The following is an 18,278-nucleotide window of genomic DNA, read 5'->3' as shown; positions in this document are numbered from 1 at the left end:
AGATGTCTGGTTCAATGTTTGTGTTGTGGATTATGTGTCAATATTCCTGTACTGTAGCCTACAACAAATTGCCTCTCGGGGGACATTACAGTTTTCTAAGTCTAAATGTTATTCCTGTAATTACTGCAGCACCCACCAGAGGTCAGCGGTGGAAAACAAAAGCCTTGAGGGAAACTTTCCAACACTCCTTTATAAAGTGAATTCCTTCCAACTGTCATACAATGTTAAAGGTGCTCCTTTATTCCTGAGTTTACGGTTACATCGGTGCTTTATTTCTTACATTTTGATTCTTTGGAGTCAGTGTACGTTTGAACACACATGATCCCGTCTGTGGTTTCCTTTCTTACAGTAAATGCTTTACAGATGTGGTTTACAACGCCTCAAACTCAAGAGTTGAACCACTTTTCTAAAGCACTGTGAGCAGGGGCGTAGCATCAAATCCTGGGTCCTGTAGAAAGGCATTTTCTATGGGCCCCTCCCCGCATCCACAGCTATTCATTCTAGCATCTTTTTGGGCCCTCCTCACATGAGGGCCCTGGGTACACAGTCCCCTTCCCCCTCCCCAGTCCGACGCCACTGACTGTGAGTAATAATGAGTAATAAACGCTGTACCACTTAGCATATTTCACATTGATAAAGTTATCACTGAATCTGCACCAAAAATCAGAATGTGATTTTCACAAATTAACAAGCTACCCGCCAGTAAATCAAGTCATTAAAAATGTCCTTTACCAGCTGCAACATCAAAGTGATACACACATTAATACATCATTGACCGTACATTATTCAGATTATTCTGAATAACCATTTTGCATAACGACTACTTTTGTTACTTTTAGTAGCATGTATTTTGGTGCTGTTTGCTACTTTTACTGAGAACTTCTTCTACCACTTCAAATGACACAACAACTACACAAAAATGAACGCAATTTGCTCTAATTTCTGTAATTAATAAATACACATAGAAACACATGTTGATGCATTAGCCTAGGAAACGCCGCTGGGTTGGATAAAGTGATCATAAAATGCTAATGAAAGAGTATAACCGGATTAATAACAGGTGTATTCCTTTACGTGTAAACAACAGTGGTGGAATTAAAACATTAAAGGTACATTTAGCCTACTTTTGTACTTTTACTTAATTTAAATTGCAGGATGCAGGACTTCAATTTGTAACAGAGTATTAAGAAATTATCTTAATATGATATGATATGATCTTAATACTTCTTCCACCAATTTAAAACAATACAGAATTGAGCAGTTATATCATATCCGATCCGCACTTGAAGGCATCATAGAGTGATATGAAGGCGGGGAGCGCCTCCTGTGTGTGTGTGTGTGTTGACGGTTGTAAACTAACTAAACTCCGGCAGAAAAGCTCCGCTCATCACCGACCTGACAACAGAGAGAGAGGGGGAATTAAAACACAGAAATCCTCCCGGGAGAAGAGAGAGAGAGAGAGAGAGAGAGCAGCAGCGTGAGCCACCCGGTGACCAACTGACATTTCAACAGACATTTCTCCAGGTAACGTTAACGTCTAATTAACGCGTTAGTTAGTTAGTTAGTTAGTGTAAAGCTAATTTAGCAATGAAAAGTCTTTCAGTCATTTGAAGTCTGCTTGGAAACGTCATTCCCAACCGTTAATAAACGGTCTGTTTTGTACGTCAGGAAAGTTTGAGGATTATTTTAACGTTAACTGCCGTTCAGTTACATTTTTATGCACGTTAAGTTTGATAAATTGCTCGTGGAAACGATTTATTAAACTTGTGTTGGTAGCATTAGATAAGAAAGCTGAACAGAAGAGAAATACTAAAGTACTACACGACATTAATTGTTCACGGTTTCGCTTTCCGTCTTCACATAAAATGAAAAATCTAAAGAAAAAAAATAACTCGCCATCTTTCAAGCTAGCTTAAGCAAATACACTTCCGGCAAGAACCTTCAAAATAAAATGGCATTTTTTTTTAAGAGTTATGTTGGAGGCGGATGTTTTTGAATCCTGCACAGTGCTGAAAAACGTACTCAGATGTTTTACTTATCGCAATGCAAAAATGTATTAGTATCAAAATATACTTGCATTGGGAATCCCTGAAAAAACTGGACTTTTCCTTAGGTGTTGCCCGCCATTGGACAAACTTTCATTGAGTTTGATACAACTAGATAGCTACAGAAAACAGACAAAAATAAGATGGTTAACAATAAGGACAATTATTTCTCAATAGATTGAATAGAGGTTCAAAATAAACATGTAAGGTTTCCATTTCCCAACAAGACATTGCACTTTTACTTTGAAGGCAAAATCTTTCCCAATTCCCGGTGTCATTTATTTTACTTACTCCGATGGCTTTACACAGCTGAAAAACATTTTGAATTGTTGTGTCTTCATTTAACTAAGTGAGACAAGTAGGCCGATTTAAAAAGTTGCGTTCAAGTACACCAAACATGTTCATGCGGATCATTTCAAACACCATCTAAAATGTGATATATTTTAACATCTGCATTGTTGTTCAGTTGTGAAATATCTGTGGTGACATGTCCATTGGTGCCCACATGAAACCACACCCATGTTTGACTGGTTTTCCATAATCAAACCTCTTTGTCTGTGGATGACGCCCATGGTCCTTAAAGGTTCAGCCTAATCCACTTGTCACTTGTTTTCACATTTAAGAGACAAAGTATTCTCACGTGAAATGAATCAGTCAATCTGTGGGGCGTTTAAGGACTGTAGGGCTGCAACTACCGATTCATCTGTCGATTATATTCTCGATTAATTAATTAGTTGTTTGGTCTATAAAATGTCAAAAAATGGTGAAAAAAAAAATGTTGATCTGTGTTTCCCAACGTCCAAGATGACGTCCTCAAATGTCTTGTTTTGTCTATATATATATATATATATATATATATATATATATATATATGTATATGTGTGTGTGTGTGTATATATATGTATGTGTGTATATGTATGTATGTATATGTGTGTATATATATTATATATATTCAGTTTACTGTTACAGAAGAGTGAAGAAACTAGAAAAAATATTCACATTTAAGAAGCTGGAATCAGATTTTTTTTACTTTTTTCATAAAAAAATGACTCAAACCGTTGAATTATCAAAATAATTGGCCATTAATGTAATAGTCGACATCTTTACCTACACGGAAAACATGTTTGGTTCGAGGTTCTGAATTTCCGTGTCGATGAATCGTCCAGCCCTACTTTGAATGTTGAAAAATGACGTTGCATACAGCCCTAAATATCAGCGTATATGTAGTTTGTTTATGATTAAATGAGACAGAAACGCATCCTCCCCCCCCCCCCCATCTGATGATTGATGAGTCATGTCCCAGTCATGCTTGTTGTCTAAAGATGCTCAGTTCCTTCTAACCCTAACCCACAACCACAAGTTCCTTTGTTTGTTTGTTTGTTTTTTCAATATCTTCAGGAACATAAAGGAAAATTCATTCACATGATCGTGAAGGGAAGTATTTATTCAAACGGAAACTAAAGAGGTCTTTCTCTTGTTAGTCTAGTTTAGCTTTTAGTCTCTGTCAATGAAACACACACACACACACATTTACACATATACACACATACACACACACACATATACACACACACGCACATTTACACATACACACACACACACACACATTTACACACACACATATACACACACATACACACACACATACACACACACACACACACACATACATACACACAAATACACACATATACACACACACACACACACACACACACCCACACTTTAATCTGCTCTGTTCAGAGTGTTTAGTGCCTTAAATTGACACTGATACAATTACTGACTGGCCTGATGCGTCCCATAAACACGTCTCTATGGTAACCAGTTTCCTGGCAGTCAGTGGAGGAAGAAGTATTCAGATCTTAAAGGGGGAATCTCCGATTCTAATCCAATAATACTTCACAGTGTCAGATATCTCCTCGCGGTCCGCTGGCTGTTAGTTCTGGCTGCGCGCTGAAACCAAATGTGGTTTTCACTAGAGTGCGGATCGGGCCGCATTTTTCTGTCCGAGCCCGACAGAGCAGTAACCGAGCCCAGCCCAAGCCCGACAGAGCAGTAACCGAGCCCAGCCCGAGCCCGGCCCGAGCCCGACAGAGCAGTAACCGAGCCCAGCCCGAGCCCAGCCCGAGCCCGACAGAGCAGTAACCGAGCCCAACAGAGCAGTAACCGAGCCCAACAGAGCAGTAACCGAGCCCAGCCCGAGCCCGACACCGTTAAAATCTCATTTTTTTTCTCTTCTTTAATAAGCTCTTTTAAATTTAAAATGTTCAGTGCCTTATCGCGCTGATGTGACCGAGCCCGACCCCCAACATCGTTTCTAAATATCTGTCCGAACCATCCTCTAGTTTTCATACACAGCCCTGGCTCTGTAAATGGGAAACAAACAAAGTGGCTCAAACTACTGGTGCTGGTACAGGGCAGGAAAAGGCCGCGGATGGATGAAGAGAAAGGCGCTGGGAGTGAGAGGGGCGATACATGTGACACGTGGTTACGTTCTGTCATGCTCTAACAGTTCCACATTTGACTCAAATATTAATCCTCGGAAACAATTTTCTATAATACAAAAACGATACAATAGACTAATTTTGCGGCCCCCCTGCACTGACTCTGAGGACCCCCTGTTGAAGATCTCTGCCTTAGGCCCCTTTCACACTGGCTGCGTGGCGTGTCCGTTTATATTTGGGCTCCCATGGTAACAGGTTAGAGCTTACACACTGCCTGCGGGACACGCACGTCTCAGGAGCGGCTCGAGCCGCGCCCAAAACGCGTGCCTGCTAGAAATAGGACCGACGCCGTGTTGGAAGTGTTTCCAGGCAACATAGAATAGGAAAAGATGTTTATATGTCATTTAATAAATGACATGTTGATGTTTGAAAGTCTCGAGGTTTTGACATAAATGCAGATATAAATGTCGTTTAAAAAATAATAATAAACAATTATCGATTTTCTAATATTGCACCTGTCAATACAGAACCAAATATTCTGTAGCCTAATTTGCCGTCAATACTGCCGACGTTGTCTTTGCTGTAATCAGATCAGTCTATATTTATGTTTAACATGAAGTATACTATATTATCAATGGGAAACATGTACAGACGAGGCTAGCAGCAGCAGCAGCAGCGCCGCCGCGTCAGACACGTTTCTGGTGTGAAAAGACCAAAAAATCCACGCAACAGAAACGCCACGCTCACGCCACGCAGCCAGTGTGAAACAGGCCTTAGGACCTAAGCTAATGTTAGCAATTAATTGCGGTCAAACAAAGTAACGGCGATTACGTAAAATAATTGCGATTATACAATTATATAATGATTGTTACAGGCCTAATGTCCTAAAGGAGCCCCCCCTCCGCCCACGGGAGGGTAGGAGAGGAGGAGACGTTTCTCAACACATAAAGGAAGACTTCATCCTTCAGTTCATCACAAACATTCAACATCAACACATCTGGAGATACGTGGTTTTCACTGGACAGGAAGGGGAGGAAACACTGTCACTAAAGCTGTCAGACAAATGTAGTGGAGTAGAAACTACAATATTTACCTCTGAGATGTAGTGGAGTACCAGTAGAAAGTAGCATGAAATGGAAACGCCTATACATTTGCACTTTAGGACAGTATTTGAGTAAATGTTGACATTCCACCACAGGACTAAGTCTAAACTGTGTGTGGAGAGGTCACTTCAGGTCAGTTAATACTTAAAAGTCCGACCGTGTGAATGTGTGACAAGATGTTGAGTCGGGCTCGGTTACTGCTCTGTCGGACGCGGGCCGGGCTCGGACAGAAAAACGCGGCCCGATCCGCACTCTAGTCCTAATCGGTGTTCACGTTGACTTCTCCCATTGAAATTGATGCACTCAGGACCTGCCGCTAGTCTCCTGAAGAGGCGTGGCCGTGGAGAAACCCACATGACACAGATACAGGAAGTTACTACGACGTCGTGGCGTCTCGGTTCTAAAACGTCTCTGCTTTGAGTCCTCAACAGGCCTCCCAGGCCTCCCGTGTCCCAAATAAACACATGAGCACACACCGCTTCCTCATTCTGTCATAGTCTCACTTCATTTGGGAGACAGGAAGTTACTGTTAGGACTTCACTCACCAAATCAGGCATACACACACACACACACACACACACAGAGGCATGAAGATTTCATCATGTGTTTGCTTTGCTGGTGATCCGTAGTCAAACATGACCGTCCCAGCTTTCTGTTTGTCCTCCTGTTACATAACTAGTGAGATGTAACTGATGTATTGTGTTTGCTACTTTAACTGAGTAGCTCTTTGGAGTGTGTGTATAAAGATGTATGACTTTTCAAAAGAGAAGGATATCCCTGTCACTAATCCTTGTTAACATCACCTTAGGGCTGCAACTAACTGTCATTGTCGATTATTTTACTGGATGAATGGATTAGTTGTTTGGTCTATAAAATGTCAGAATATGATGAAAAATGTGGATCATTGTTTCCCAAAAAGCCCAAGATGACGTCCTCAAATGCCACAACTCAAAGATATTCAGTTTACTGTCACAGAGAAGTGAAGAAACTAGAACAATATTCACATTTAAGAAACCGGAATCGGAGAATATATTAAAACAAAAAAGAGAGACTTAAACCGATTAATCGTTTATCAAAATAGTTGATTAATTTAATAGTTGACAACTAATAATTTCATCGATTAATCTTTGCAGCTCTACATCACAGTGTTGCACAGAGTTGCCTCTTTTCTGTGATAAGCGTAACAACAGTCACAGTGTCAGTTTCAGCCCTGCCTTTTCCCCCGTTGTGCTGAATCGCATCACATGTAGGCTGCAGTATGTTGAACTTCCAGTAGGGGCTTTTCAGTGTTACAGCGGTGATCGCGCCGTGTGTTTGTGTCTGTGCAGGGGGGATGGTGGTTCCGTACGAGGGCCAGTGTTTCTCCACCCTGAGGAGGCAGTGCCAGCAGAATGGACGTCTGTTTGAAGACCCGCTGTTCACCGCATCCGACAGGTCCCTGTTCTACCAGAGCAACCGCATCGGCGCAGTCACCTGGAAAAGACCTAAGGTGAGGAAAAGAGAAATTGGGCCGGCGCAGCCCAGCGCAAAGCCCGAGGCAAAGACCGACGCATTTGTCAATTTCCACCTGTGCCGATCTTTGCGCCTATGGGCGTGCTGGTCTTACAGGGAGGTGTGTTCAGGTGCATTCTGGGCGTGCTGGTCTTACAGGGAGGTGTGTTCAGGTGCATTCTGGGCGTGCTGGTCTTACAGGGAGATGTGTTCAGGTGCATTCTGGGCGTGCTGGTTTCACAGGGAGGTGTGTTCAGGTGCATTCTGGGCGTGCTGGTCTTACAGGGAGGTGTGTTCAGGTGCATTCTGGGCGTGCTGGTCTTACAGGGAGGTGTGTTCAGGTGCATTCTGGGAGTATTGCTATCTTGAGGCAGTGGGAAGTGATCGCACCATTGACCAACAAAAACCTGGTCTAAAGTCAATAACGCAGCATTTCATTGTTATTTTAACAGCACATTAGTAAAATGCTCCTAGACTTATGCACAGCGCACGCACACTATTCTTGTTACACACACAGGGACGCACAGCAGCACACACACATGCAGAAGATTACAAATAAAAATATTACGGTGCAAATCCACCACCACAATAGCAATGCGCCAAGGTCCAAACGCGCCTGGCTTTTAAAGGGAATGGGAGATGATCTCTGATTGGTTTATTGCATGTTACGCCCAAAACACACCTCTGATTTAATGAAGACACTAAGTATGACCCTTTTTAACCATGCGCCCGGCGCACGGACCCTTTTTACCGCCGTCAAACTAGCAAATGTGGATTTGGACCGTGCGCTCAGCTTTTAGACCATATTTATTAAATAGTAAGCAAGACTTCCACGTTTCCCCCAACGAGTGTAAGATGAATATTTTAATTCTTCATTGTCTGCTTTACAGGAGTATAGGACTTTTCTGCCTCTTTTTTGTTGTTGGTCCAATTACTTCTGGTCCTGGTCAAAAAAATTATTCCAGTAGATCTATTGTGTACCAGCAGTTAGTCCAATAATACCAATCTATTGTCATATAAAACTACTAGGGGTGGAACGGTACACAGAAGTCACGGTTCGGTTCAATACAATGGAGGGAAAAGCATAACAAAAATGCAGAAGGCAAATATTTTTTTTATTGTGCATGTACCACCTAGTGTCATCCAGTCTCTCCCCTGAGCTAGCTGCAACAGCCTTTAGTGTGTAACGTAAGATGTAAACAGGAAACAAAGAGTACCCCACATCATCTCCAGACTCCATCTGTAACTTGTAAACAAAATAATAATCGGCTATAAAACTGGAAATACAGCATCTCTTATTTATGAAAGTGCAAATTACATATATAAACAATAATGACAACAGCAACAAATATGTGGACGGGATGGCATGTTGTGACGAGGTTCGAACACATGCAGCAAATACTTGAAGCCCTATTTGTATTTGTATTTAAAGGCTGGTTATCCACTTTAGGGAGGAGAAGTTGGACAGTTTTCTTTTGTCTCGTTACAGCGATTGGTACAGCTGGGTGATGGCGTCGGATGTGCGTTAGCATGTTAGATGTATTTCCACTCACATACCCAACAACTGCTGAACAACGCCGACACGCAGTCCTCGTCTTATCCACCGCTCTCTCGCCTGTACTACTGTAACTGACTCGAAGACCGAAGTTTTCGAGGCCGGGGCGGCACCAGGCGGGAGGGCATGACACGGGAGGCCCAGGCTTCATCCATACAGTCTCGAAGTTTTCCCAAACTTGCGATCTTAAAGAGGCCGGCGGGTCCTCTAGCTCCTGTGGGTCGCCACCACTCGCCATACTCGTCCTTTAGTGCTGCTATCTCTGACTCACTCACTGGACCGTCGACCTGCAAAAAACTCCATGTAGGCGGAGCTCGGCTAGCTTCAGCGCTAAGGCGGGGCTACAGATTAGGTGTCCCTAGAACCCGCGTATCTAACACTAGTTCTGCATTACATTAGTTCCGCATTACATTAATTAATTTGCGCGCAAGTTTTATTTATTTTTATACCGTGTATTCTCCGTGTAAATTCATGTACCGAACCCAGACGCCCGTACCGTTTCGGTTCAATACGAATACATGTACCGTTCCACCCCTACAAACTACAAGCAACATTTGAGTTAAAACATGTTGTAACAAGGTGCATTTTGGTTTTTTTTCTCTCCCTTTTTAAAGCTTGTTGTAGCCAAAGATCATTGGATCAGAAGAACACGTTCCACGTCTGTGCTGAGACATATTTCATATTATATTTCAGTCACACAATCCCCATAGTCTTGATTCAACCACACATGTGAGAGAGAACAAGTGAAGTAGCAAACAAATTACATTTGCAATGTTGTTCTGCTGTCCAAATATTTGTGCGAAGAGCAAACACAACCTGGGTGTTTGAGGGGGATTGCCGAGGGGTAAATTCCATAAATTCCTCTCCCTATTGAGTTCATGTTACGTCTTTTCTCTCCATACGCATGCTCTCTGTTGTGCTTGTCTCACACACCGTCACCCGCCCGCTGCCTCCTGTCTTCGTTCTGCTTCTTGTCTCTCTCCCCGTCTCCGCTGTGAATCGGCTCATCAGCTCACTGAGCAGTCTGTGGTGCAGTAATGGCTGGCCCTTCGTCTCTGGTGATGTCTTTGCGGGGGTGTGGTTTGTCTAATGGGGTAAACAGTGAGCTTGTCTCTACAGTTTCGGTTGAAACTACCAGCTACTGTAAGTGTAAAAAAAAAAAGGCAGAAAACTAAATCATAAATACTGTACCTATAAAGCAAACAAATATGGAGAATTAAACATCCCTGTTTCTGGTGAAGTTGTCAGGAGGAAAGTGTAGATGTGTGCAGCAGCAAAAGGTTATCGCTCCTCTTACAAAAACTCAAAGCTTTACAACACACCTGAGCAATAAAGGTGATTATATCATTAAAGGAGAAATCCGGCGCAAAATGAACCTAGGGGTTAATAACACGTGTACCGAGTCGACCGTTCTCTGGGATTTGTCGGGGCACTGGTAAATTAAAAAGAAATCTCTATTTCTACACCACTAACAAGGCTCAAAATAGCACCACACTTCCACGGTAGCATAATGAGGGTCCCTACATGTAAACCCAGGCATTGAGAACTTTGTAAGTGTACAGACATCCACCCATCTTCGTCCGCTTATCCGGGGTCGGGTCGCGGGGGTAGCAGCTCCAGCAGGGGACCCCAAACTTCCCTTTCCCGGGCCACATTAACCAGCTCCGACTGGGGGATCCCGAGGCGTTCCCAGGCCAGGTTGGAGATATAATCCCTCCACCTAGTCCTGGGTCTTCCCTGAGGCCTCCTCCCAGCTGGACGTGCCTGGAACACCTCCCAGCTGGACGTGCCCAGGGAAGCATCCTTTCCAGATGCCCGAACCACCTCAACTGGCTCCTCTCGAAGCGAAGGAGCAGCGGCTCTACTCCGAGCTCCTCACGGATGACTGAGCTTCTCACCCTATCTCTAAGGGAGACGCCAGCCACCCTCCTGAGGAAACCCATCTCGGCCGCTTGTACCCTGGATCTCGTTCTTTCTGTCATGACCCAGCCTTCATGGCCATGGATGAGGGTAGGAACGAAAACTGACCGGTAAATCGAGAGCTTTGTGTACAGACAGTTTATTAAAAAGATAGTTTATGTGGACAGTCCAGCTAAGCTTAACTCAGGCTTTGTCATCGTCCATTGTGAATGTGGACGTGGTCATACGCCAGTTCATTAGACATCGCCCCACCCTATGGGAATACTTTTTAGTTAGTAGACATCACTGTTTTCTTAAGGTGGACTACTGATTTCATAACACAATCTACAGATGTCCTCCGTCTAGAATAAACATTGAGCTCGTTAGATATCACAGAGCTGTTGGACTCAACTGCCAAACTTGATTGGCCTCAGACACTTTGAGTCACTCACCGCGCGGTTCCCTGGACCATTTGTTCAGGGAACACGTTCGCCGTTTGTTGTCAGGAGTGTTCGTAATGCAGTGCAACAGTAACCACTGCGGCGGGTTTATTTGTTAGGTTGAGACGATGAGGAAATATAATGCTCATAATGGAGTTATTGCTTAATGGCTTTTCCAGCTTCTATCTGCTGCGGTTTGTACTGTACACTGTCTTTGACACACACACACACACACACACACACACACACACACACACACAATTAATTTACTTTGCAAGTACAGTAATTTTGTGACTCTGCATTTCCTCTGTACAACTTTTATTTTTTGATGTCGTGATATAGGTCTTGAATTTCATTCATAAAGGTCTTAAAAAGGTCTTAAATTGACCTGGTAGAGCGCGCGCCCATATATAGAGGTTAACTCCTCGACGCAGCAGCCGCTGGTTCGACTCCGCCCTGCGGCCCTTTGCTGCATATCATTCCCCCCTCTCTCTCCCCTTTCATGTCTTCAGCTGTCCTATACAAATAAAAGCCTAAAATGCCCCAAAAATAATCTTCCAACCTTCGTAACCCCTGTATCATGAGAAGTATGGTAACCCCAGATTCTTGCCCATACGCAGCCACGGTCTGTTTGGAACAAATACTGTATTTTTTTAATGTTACGTTTATATTTCCATTGTATGCAGTATAAAGAACACCCCGCTCAAACCTATACTGCATGTATATAAAATGCTTTTACTGTCAATCAGTGATGATCTGAGCTGCTAAATAATTGAACGGGACACTTAAAGCACTCCAGTTGATCATTATAATCGATCAGGGAGTGGAGAGAGAGAGAGAGGAAACCTCTGAATCATTTCACCCTCAACTTTGTTACCCAGGGTAACGGCATCGTGTGTGTGTGTGTGTGTGCGTGTGTGTGTGAAAAGAAAAGGTTAATTGTACATCAACTTAAACATATACAAGTGAAATACTTCGGGTAACATGATACTAATAATAAGCGTAGACAGGAGCACGTGGTTGGTGGTCCTGCTGGGTGTGTGCCACTGGTTTATCCCAGTCCTATCATTTGGCGGCCGTCCTGATCGTCTGCCTCTCAAAACACTCTGTGGTTTGTTTTGCTTTGAACATTCAGAAGCGACTTCTGCTTAATCAGAGGTTGTTTTTTTTTACCCTGTATTTACCTGATGACGGGTGACTGAGAGCTCCGGCTAACGCCCTCTCTTTCACAGTCATTCTACTTTTGGTTGCTCCCGTGCAGGTTGACCAGAGACAACAATTAAAATGTAGTCTTCAGTGGTAAAGGACTAAAAACGTGGACTGGCTGATGATGTAACATTGTGTCACGGTGACCTAGGGCCCTATCTTGCACCCGGCACAGCGCGGCGCAAAGCCCAACGCAAGTGTCTTTGCTAGTTTAAGACGACGCAGTTGTCAATTTCCCATCCAGCGCCCACATCGTTTAAATAGCAAATGCACCTGCGGCCATCTGTGGGCCCATGGAGGTGTGTTCAGGTGCATTCTGGGCGTGCTGGTCTTACAGGGAGGTGTGTTCAGGTGCATTCTGGGCTTATTGCTATCTTGAGGCAGCGGGAAGTGATCGCGCCATTGACCAACAAAAACCTGGTCTAAAGTCAATAACGCAGCATTTCATTGTTATTTTAACAGCACATTAGTAAAATACTCCTAGGCTCGTGCACAGCGCGCGCACACTATGCTTGTTACACACACAGGGACGCACAGCAGCACACACACATGCAGAAGATTACAAATACAAATATTACGGTGCAAATCCTCCATCATAACAGCAATGCTCCAAGGTCCAAACGCGCCTGGCTTTTAAAGGGAATGGGAGATGATCTCTGATTGGTTTATTGCGTGTTACGCCCAAAACACACCTCTGATTAATGAAGACACTAAGTACGACCCTTTTGAACCATGCGTCTTTTTTCCGCCGTCAAACTAGCAAAAATGGATTTGGACACGCCCTAAACGCACCTGCACCAGGCGCTTCACGCCGTGCGCTTAGAGCGTTAAAATAGGGCCCATAATGTTTTTTTCTTTTATGGGTTATGAGTTTGTGTGGTTTTTGCTGATATTTCCAAATGCAGCTGAATTGTTAAATTGTTTGATTCTTTTGTTGCCTAGAAATGTTATTTTTAACCTACGCCGGCAAAACTACTCAAAGGAAACGTCGATTCGTGATACATTTTAAAGTTATTGTCACTTTCGCCCTTTAGTTGATTAGATAAGTCGGGGGGGAAAAGCAGAAAACTGATTGAAATCTTTCTTTATTCTTCTAGGAGATATCCAGCAACCCCCATCTGTTTGTGGACGGCATCAGTGCCCACGACTTGTGCCAAGGCCAGCTGGGAAACTGCTGGTTCGTCGCCGCCTGCTCCAGTCTGGCGTCCATAGAGACACTATGGCAGAAGGTGAGACAAAGACACAGAGGAGCATCCATGTTGTATTACCGTTCCTCTGTTGTCCTTGCAGCTTTGCAGTTTTGTAATTAGGTTCATCAAAGCAAACACTATTTCTCCCGGGGTCCGCACAATACACAATAAATATATATATATATATATATATATATAGTTCAACAGCAGATGTCTGACGTCTCTGCTGTTTATTTTCTGTACTGTGTTGCTTTGCTAGCGTCCAAATCTAGCGTTAGGAACAGCAACATGTCCCCGCCGGTCGGACTGACTGCTAGTTTGGGTGGTGTCATTTTCTTTAGTCTATGGCCCAACAGGTGAATTAGTTCTCCAACCTAATGTTAGGCAAAGTGTTGACAAATGAAAGCACTGAACATGCATGTTAGATGAAGGAGATGAGGGTATATGTAGTTGTTCCTCGTCCCTGTTTGCTCAGTGTTGTTAAATTGTATGTATGTAGGTGTTTTCTACCCGGAAGTTATTTTAAACAAACATTGTGATTGGGTGTGTTAAAATGGCTCTGCCACAGCCGGTGGAGCAGAAGGGTTAGGGTTACACACTCATGTGTGTGCGTGTGTGCGTGTGTGTGTGTGTGCGTGCGTGTGTGGTCATGCAAGTGTATGGGTGTCAGATTTGAGATTTGTTTGACTGGGTGTGTATTTATTTGTGTGTACTGTGACACTTTGTAATCCAGGTGATTTTAGATTATTGCCCGTTTACACACACACACACACACACACACACACACACTTGGGTTCAAGACCTCTGCAAAACACCATTGTTAATATGAAAATTAACAGACGAAAGAAAATATGAGCAAAAAAAGGGAAAACAACGCAAACATAAATCCTCATCCTCCATATCATAACTACAATAACAAATAAGGTTCTACATTTACTAGACTTTACCCTCTGAGGATCACTTGGATCCCAAAGCCGCAAAACCTTTCAGTATGATTTCAGCATAGTCCTCTCCAATCAATAAATACATTCTTAATAACTATACGTGTCTGAGCTGATAAATCATTAGGATGATTCAGTGTGACATTCAGTTATTATCACAACTTGACAGATTGAGACAATGAATAAAACTATAGTACTTATTTCATAGCTGCTTAACAAAGAGACTTTAAATTATAGATTAAAATCATTTCGTTAAAACTAAAGGAATTTGCACAGATCCAGCTGATAAAGGACCTGAACTGGATGCTGCGTCAATCAGGAAATACTATCTTTCATCCATAAGGTGGCACCAGATACCTTCAGTAACAACCCACTTATTCAGAGATAAGTGATTACAGTTTTTTTCCATTTGCCAAAACACAATGTTGCACAATGGGCTGGTTTTATCAAAATACTCAACACAGAACCACACACCCAAACTGCAAAATACCTCATATATATCCTGCACAATGAAGCACTGCAACCACAACTACATACAGCATTATCAAAATCAAACTTTTGCACCAAATGGCACCCACTTCATTCATATTACCAGATTTTTGTCTAACCAACTACACACTGTTGGGCATAATGAAAAGCACTCTCGTCTTTAGTATGTTTTGCCATAATACTAAAATAGTTGATTGTAGAAAATCCTTCAGATTGTTCACATGCACAGACATATTTGCAGATACACACACATGATGTTCAAAGATTTATTTTTTTATTGGTCACCAAACAAGTCAGTGCAACATATGCACAGCAGATATAGTTACACTGGACTGAACAAAAATATGCTCCCCAAAAAACAGTAAACTGAAAAAGAAAATTGCAGAAAAAAAGAGGCAAGACAAAAAAAAGGTGCTCAGCTGTGGTCTTTTCATAGTTCTTACTTCCTGATTGAAGTGGTAACAATGAACCATTGAGGTGTTTGGCCAGGTGGCGCATATGTTGGCCAATTAGCTCATGTAGCATCATTTTGAATGGCAGTGTTTTGAAATGGCAAACATGTGACTTTATGTCCGATTGTTGCGTCTTATGCAAAGAACCGTGTTCAGTGCATTTCAAAAGTCCCATTTTGAATTACAAAATGTGTGTAAAGCAGAACATGTGTTTAGACTTTTGGAGACTTGAGAAGAGGTTTTGCTCGCTGTGTGTCAGTTTAAATAATTGTGCTATGCATGTCATTTTATTGTGTTAGCACTTGGAAAAAACTGTTTTTTTTTAAAGATTTTATTCATTCAGCACCTTTTAAACCAATATTACAAAGCTCTCACAGGATGCAGGTACAGAAGGAAAAAATAAATAAAATATATATATATATATATATATATATATATATATATATAAACAGAAAGGAAGGACACAGCTACAAATACACCGAGGAGTCCGATAAATGACAGGGAAGGCAAGTTGATAGAGATGGTTTAAGAAGTTGTGTAAAGCTGTTTACAGAACTCGTTTTTCTCAGTGTTTAGCAGAAGGAAATGAATGGACATTCATTCCTTAAAGGGATAGTTCTGATTGTGTAGAGTGGGGTTGTAAGAGGTAATTAAGGTCGGTGTGTTAGCTACAGTAGATGGCGGTCGGTACGCCCCCAAGTTTGGAGAAGCAGGCAGGAGTACCGACACGAAGATAATCCATCTACTAGCCAAAACCTGGAAAAATATAATAAATAAGGCTGGTAGATTTTCTTCACTCACCAGCCAAAAAAAACAATGGTAATCTATGTAAAATCTGAAGATTCAGGGCGCCCGGATAGCTCAGCTGGTAAATTCGCGGTGATTGGTTGAATTCGCGCGATTGCAAAATCCTGGAGGGACTGCCTAGCTACTGAGCATGTAGTCCTTACCTAGCTACTGAGCTTGTAGTCCTTACCTAGCTACTGAGCTTGTAGTCCTTACCTAGCTACTGAGCATGTAGTCCTCACCTAGCTACTGAGCATGTAGTCCTTACCTAGCTACTGAGCTTGTAGTCCTCACCTAGCTACTGAGCATGTAGTCCTCACCTAGCTACTGAGCATGTAGTCCTCACCTAGCTACTGAGCTTGTAGTCCTTACCTAGCTACTGAGCATGTAGTCCTTACCTAGCTACTGAGCATGTAGTCCTTACCTAGCTACTGAGCTTGTAGTCCTCACCTAGCTACTGAGCATGTAGTCCTTACCTAGCTACTGAGCATGTAGTCCTCACCTAGCTACTGAGCATGTAGTCCTCACCTAGCTACTGAGCATGTAGTCCTTACCTAGCTACTGAGCATGTGCGACTGACAACAAAGATGTTCCAGCAGTGAGATGTCTCACTCTGTAGCTAAAACAGAGAGCTGAACACAGGGTGAAAAGAGGAGCTGCAGCAATGTGCAGTACAACAGAAATATGGCATTTTTTTTGAAAATTAAACCATGTAAACCTATTCTGATATAACCTCTAAATACAATTATGAACCTGAAAATGAGCAGAATATGAGCACTTTAACAAGCTGGAATGAGTATTATAATAATAATAATAATAATAATTGATTATCAAAGTAGTTTAATAGGTCGTTTAACTAATCCATTCATCTTCGCAGCTCTACTCAAAACACATCCAATTGGATGTATATGTTATAAACATGAATGCATTATTGGAGTAATGGTTGGCTGTGTGCGTTGTGTGTTTCCTCTGTGTTTTTTTTCCACTGTCCACCTCACTCCTCCCGTCTGGTCTCGGAGGTCCTCTGTGGCTTTCCGTTTTCCATCAGCTGAAGGGAAACTAAAGCCTGTTAGCCTCAGTGGAGCAGCCAGTTGTCTTGACACCCATCGATAGTCCAAAAACAAACCCTTATTAAGCCTCTGGTGTGATTAGAGCTTAGAACTACACAGGAAGTATGACGACAGTGATTACAACATTTTTGTTATTCCGAGGTGAAGAGACCCGGCAGTCTCCATCCTACACCACAAAATGAGTTAAAACGTGTGCAGAGGTCAAGTTATATAAGAAAAAAAGTATTGCTTACATTAATAAGAAATATTTATTTTGTCAGCTATTTAGTGATGTTGATAACATGCAGATGCATTTACTACCGATGTAGCAAATCATGCATCATTTTCTGTGTTTTGTGCATTCATTGTGCATTTAACCTCCTTACTGCTGGTTTATAAAGCACTGAAAGGTTTATTTCAGATCTGCTGCTACGTTGTGAACCATCCAGACCTCTCAGGTTGTCTGTTTTAGCATTGTTATTAGCATTTTAGGCCGCTGCGGTGAGGACTGATCCTCTGTATATGGGCGCACGCTCTACCAGGTGAGCTACCCAGGCTGACAGCGATGGTTTTTTATGCTCCACATATCTGGAACCAACTCGGGCCCACTGCAACTCTCAGTTCTTTGAAATCAAGGCTGAAGCCTTTTCTTTTTCATGTTGTCTCTCTCTTTCACCTTTTTTATCTTCTCATGCCTGTGATAACTGTCCGGGCAACTGTGTTTACTAAAAAAGTAAATGTATACTCGCTTCCCCGCCTTTTGAGTAGGCCTGCACGATTCAGGGAAAAATATGTAATATATATATATATATATATATATATATATATATATATATATATATATACGAACAGGGGTGAATCGAGAACGTTATTTTTATAACGATTAATCGTGCAGGCCTACCTTTGAGCCCTTTGAGGCAAATTTGTGATTTTGGGCTTTATTTTATAAACATGACCCTTGTTTCATCCTTTCTTAGTCTCCTCTCCCCTTGTTGCTTTCCTTCCTCTCCCCTTGTTTCTTTCCTTCCTCTCCCCTTGTTTCTTTCCTTCCTCTCCCCTTGTTTCTTTCCTTCCTCTCCCCTTGTTTCTTTCCTTCCTCTCCTCTTGTTTCTTTCCTCCCTCTCCTCCTGTTTCCGTATCTCCTAGTATTCTCTTGTTTCCTTCCGTTCCTAGTCTCTACTCCTCCTT

The 18,278-nt window shown here is 42.4% G+C and overlaps 1 protein-coding gene across 1 annotated transcript in view; it reads left to right on the top strand.

The window, feature by feature from the left end:
• The first annotated feature begins 1,331 nt into the window (after nt 1–1,331).
• capn5a (calpain 5a) overlaps nt 1,332–18,278 on the top strand; it is a 34,760-nt gene continuing 17,813 nt past the window's right edge. The window contains exons 1-3 of the mRNA XM_078247061.1: nt 1,332–1,524; nt 6,921–7,081; nt 13,281–13,412. Coding sequence (XP_078103187.1) covers nt 6,926–7,081; nt 13,281–13,412 — 288 coding nt within the window. The 5' untranslated portion in view covers nt 1,332–1,524; nt 6,921–6,925. The remainder of the gene's footprint in view (nt 1,525–6,920; nt 7,082–13,280; nt 13,413–18,278) is intronic.

Source organism: Sander vitreus, chromosome 3, assembly GCF_031162955.1.
Source record: "Sander vitreus isolate 19-12246 chromosome 3, sanVit1, whole genome shotgun sequence".
Classification (NCBI taxonomy): Eukaryota; Metazoa; Chordata; class Actinopteri; order Perciformes; family Percidae; genus Sander; species Sander vitreus.
The sequence above is the reverse complement of the archived record's forward strand: the minus strand, read 5'-3'. Positions and strand labels throughout refer to the sequence as shown.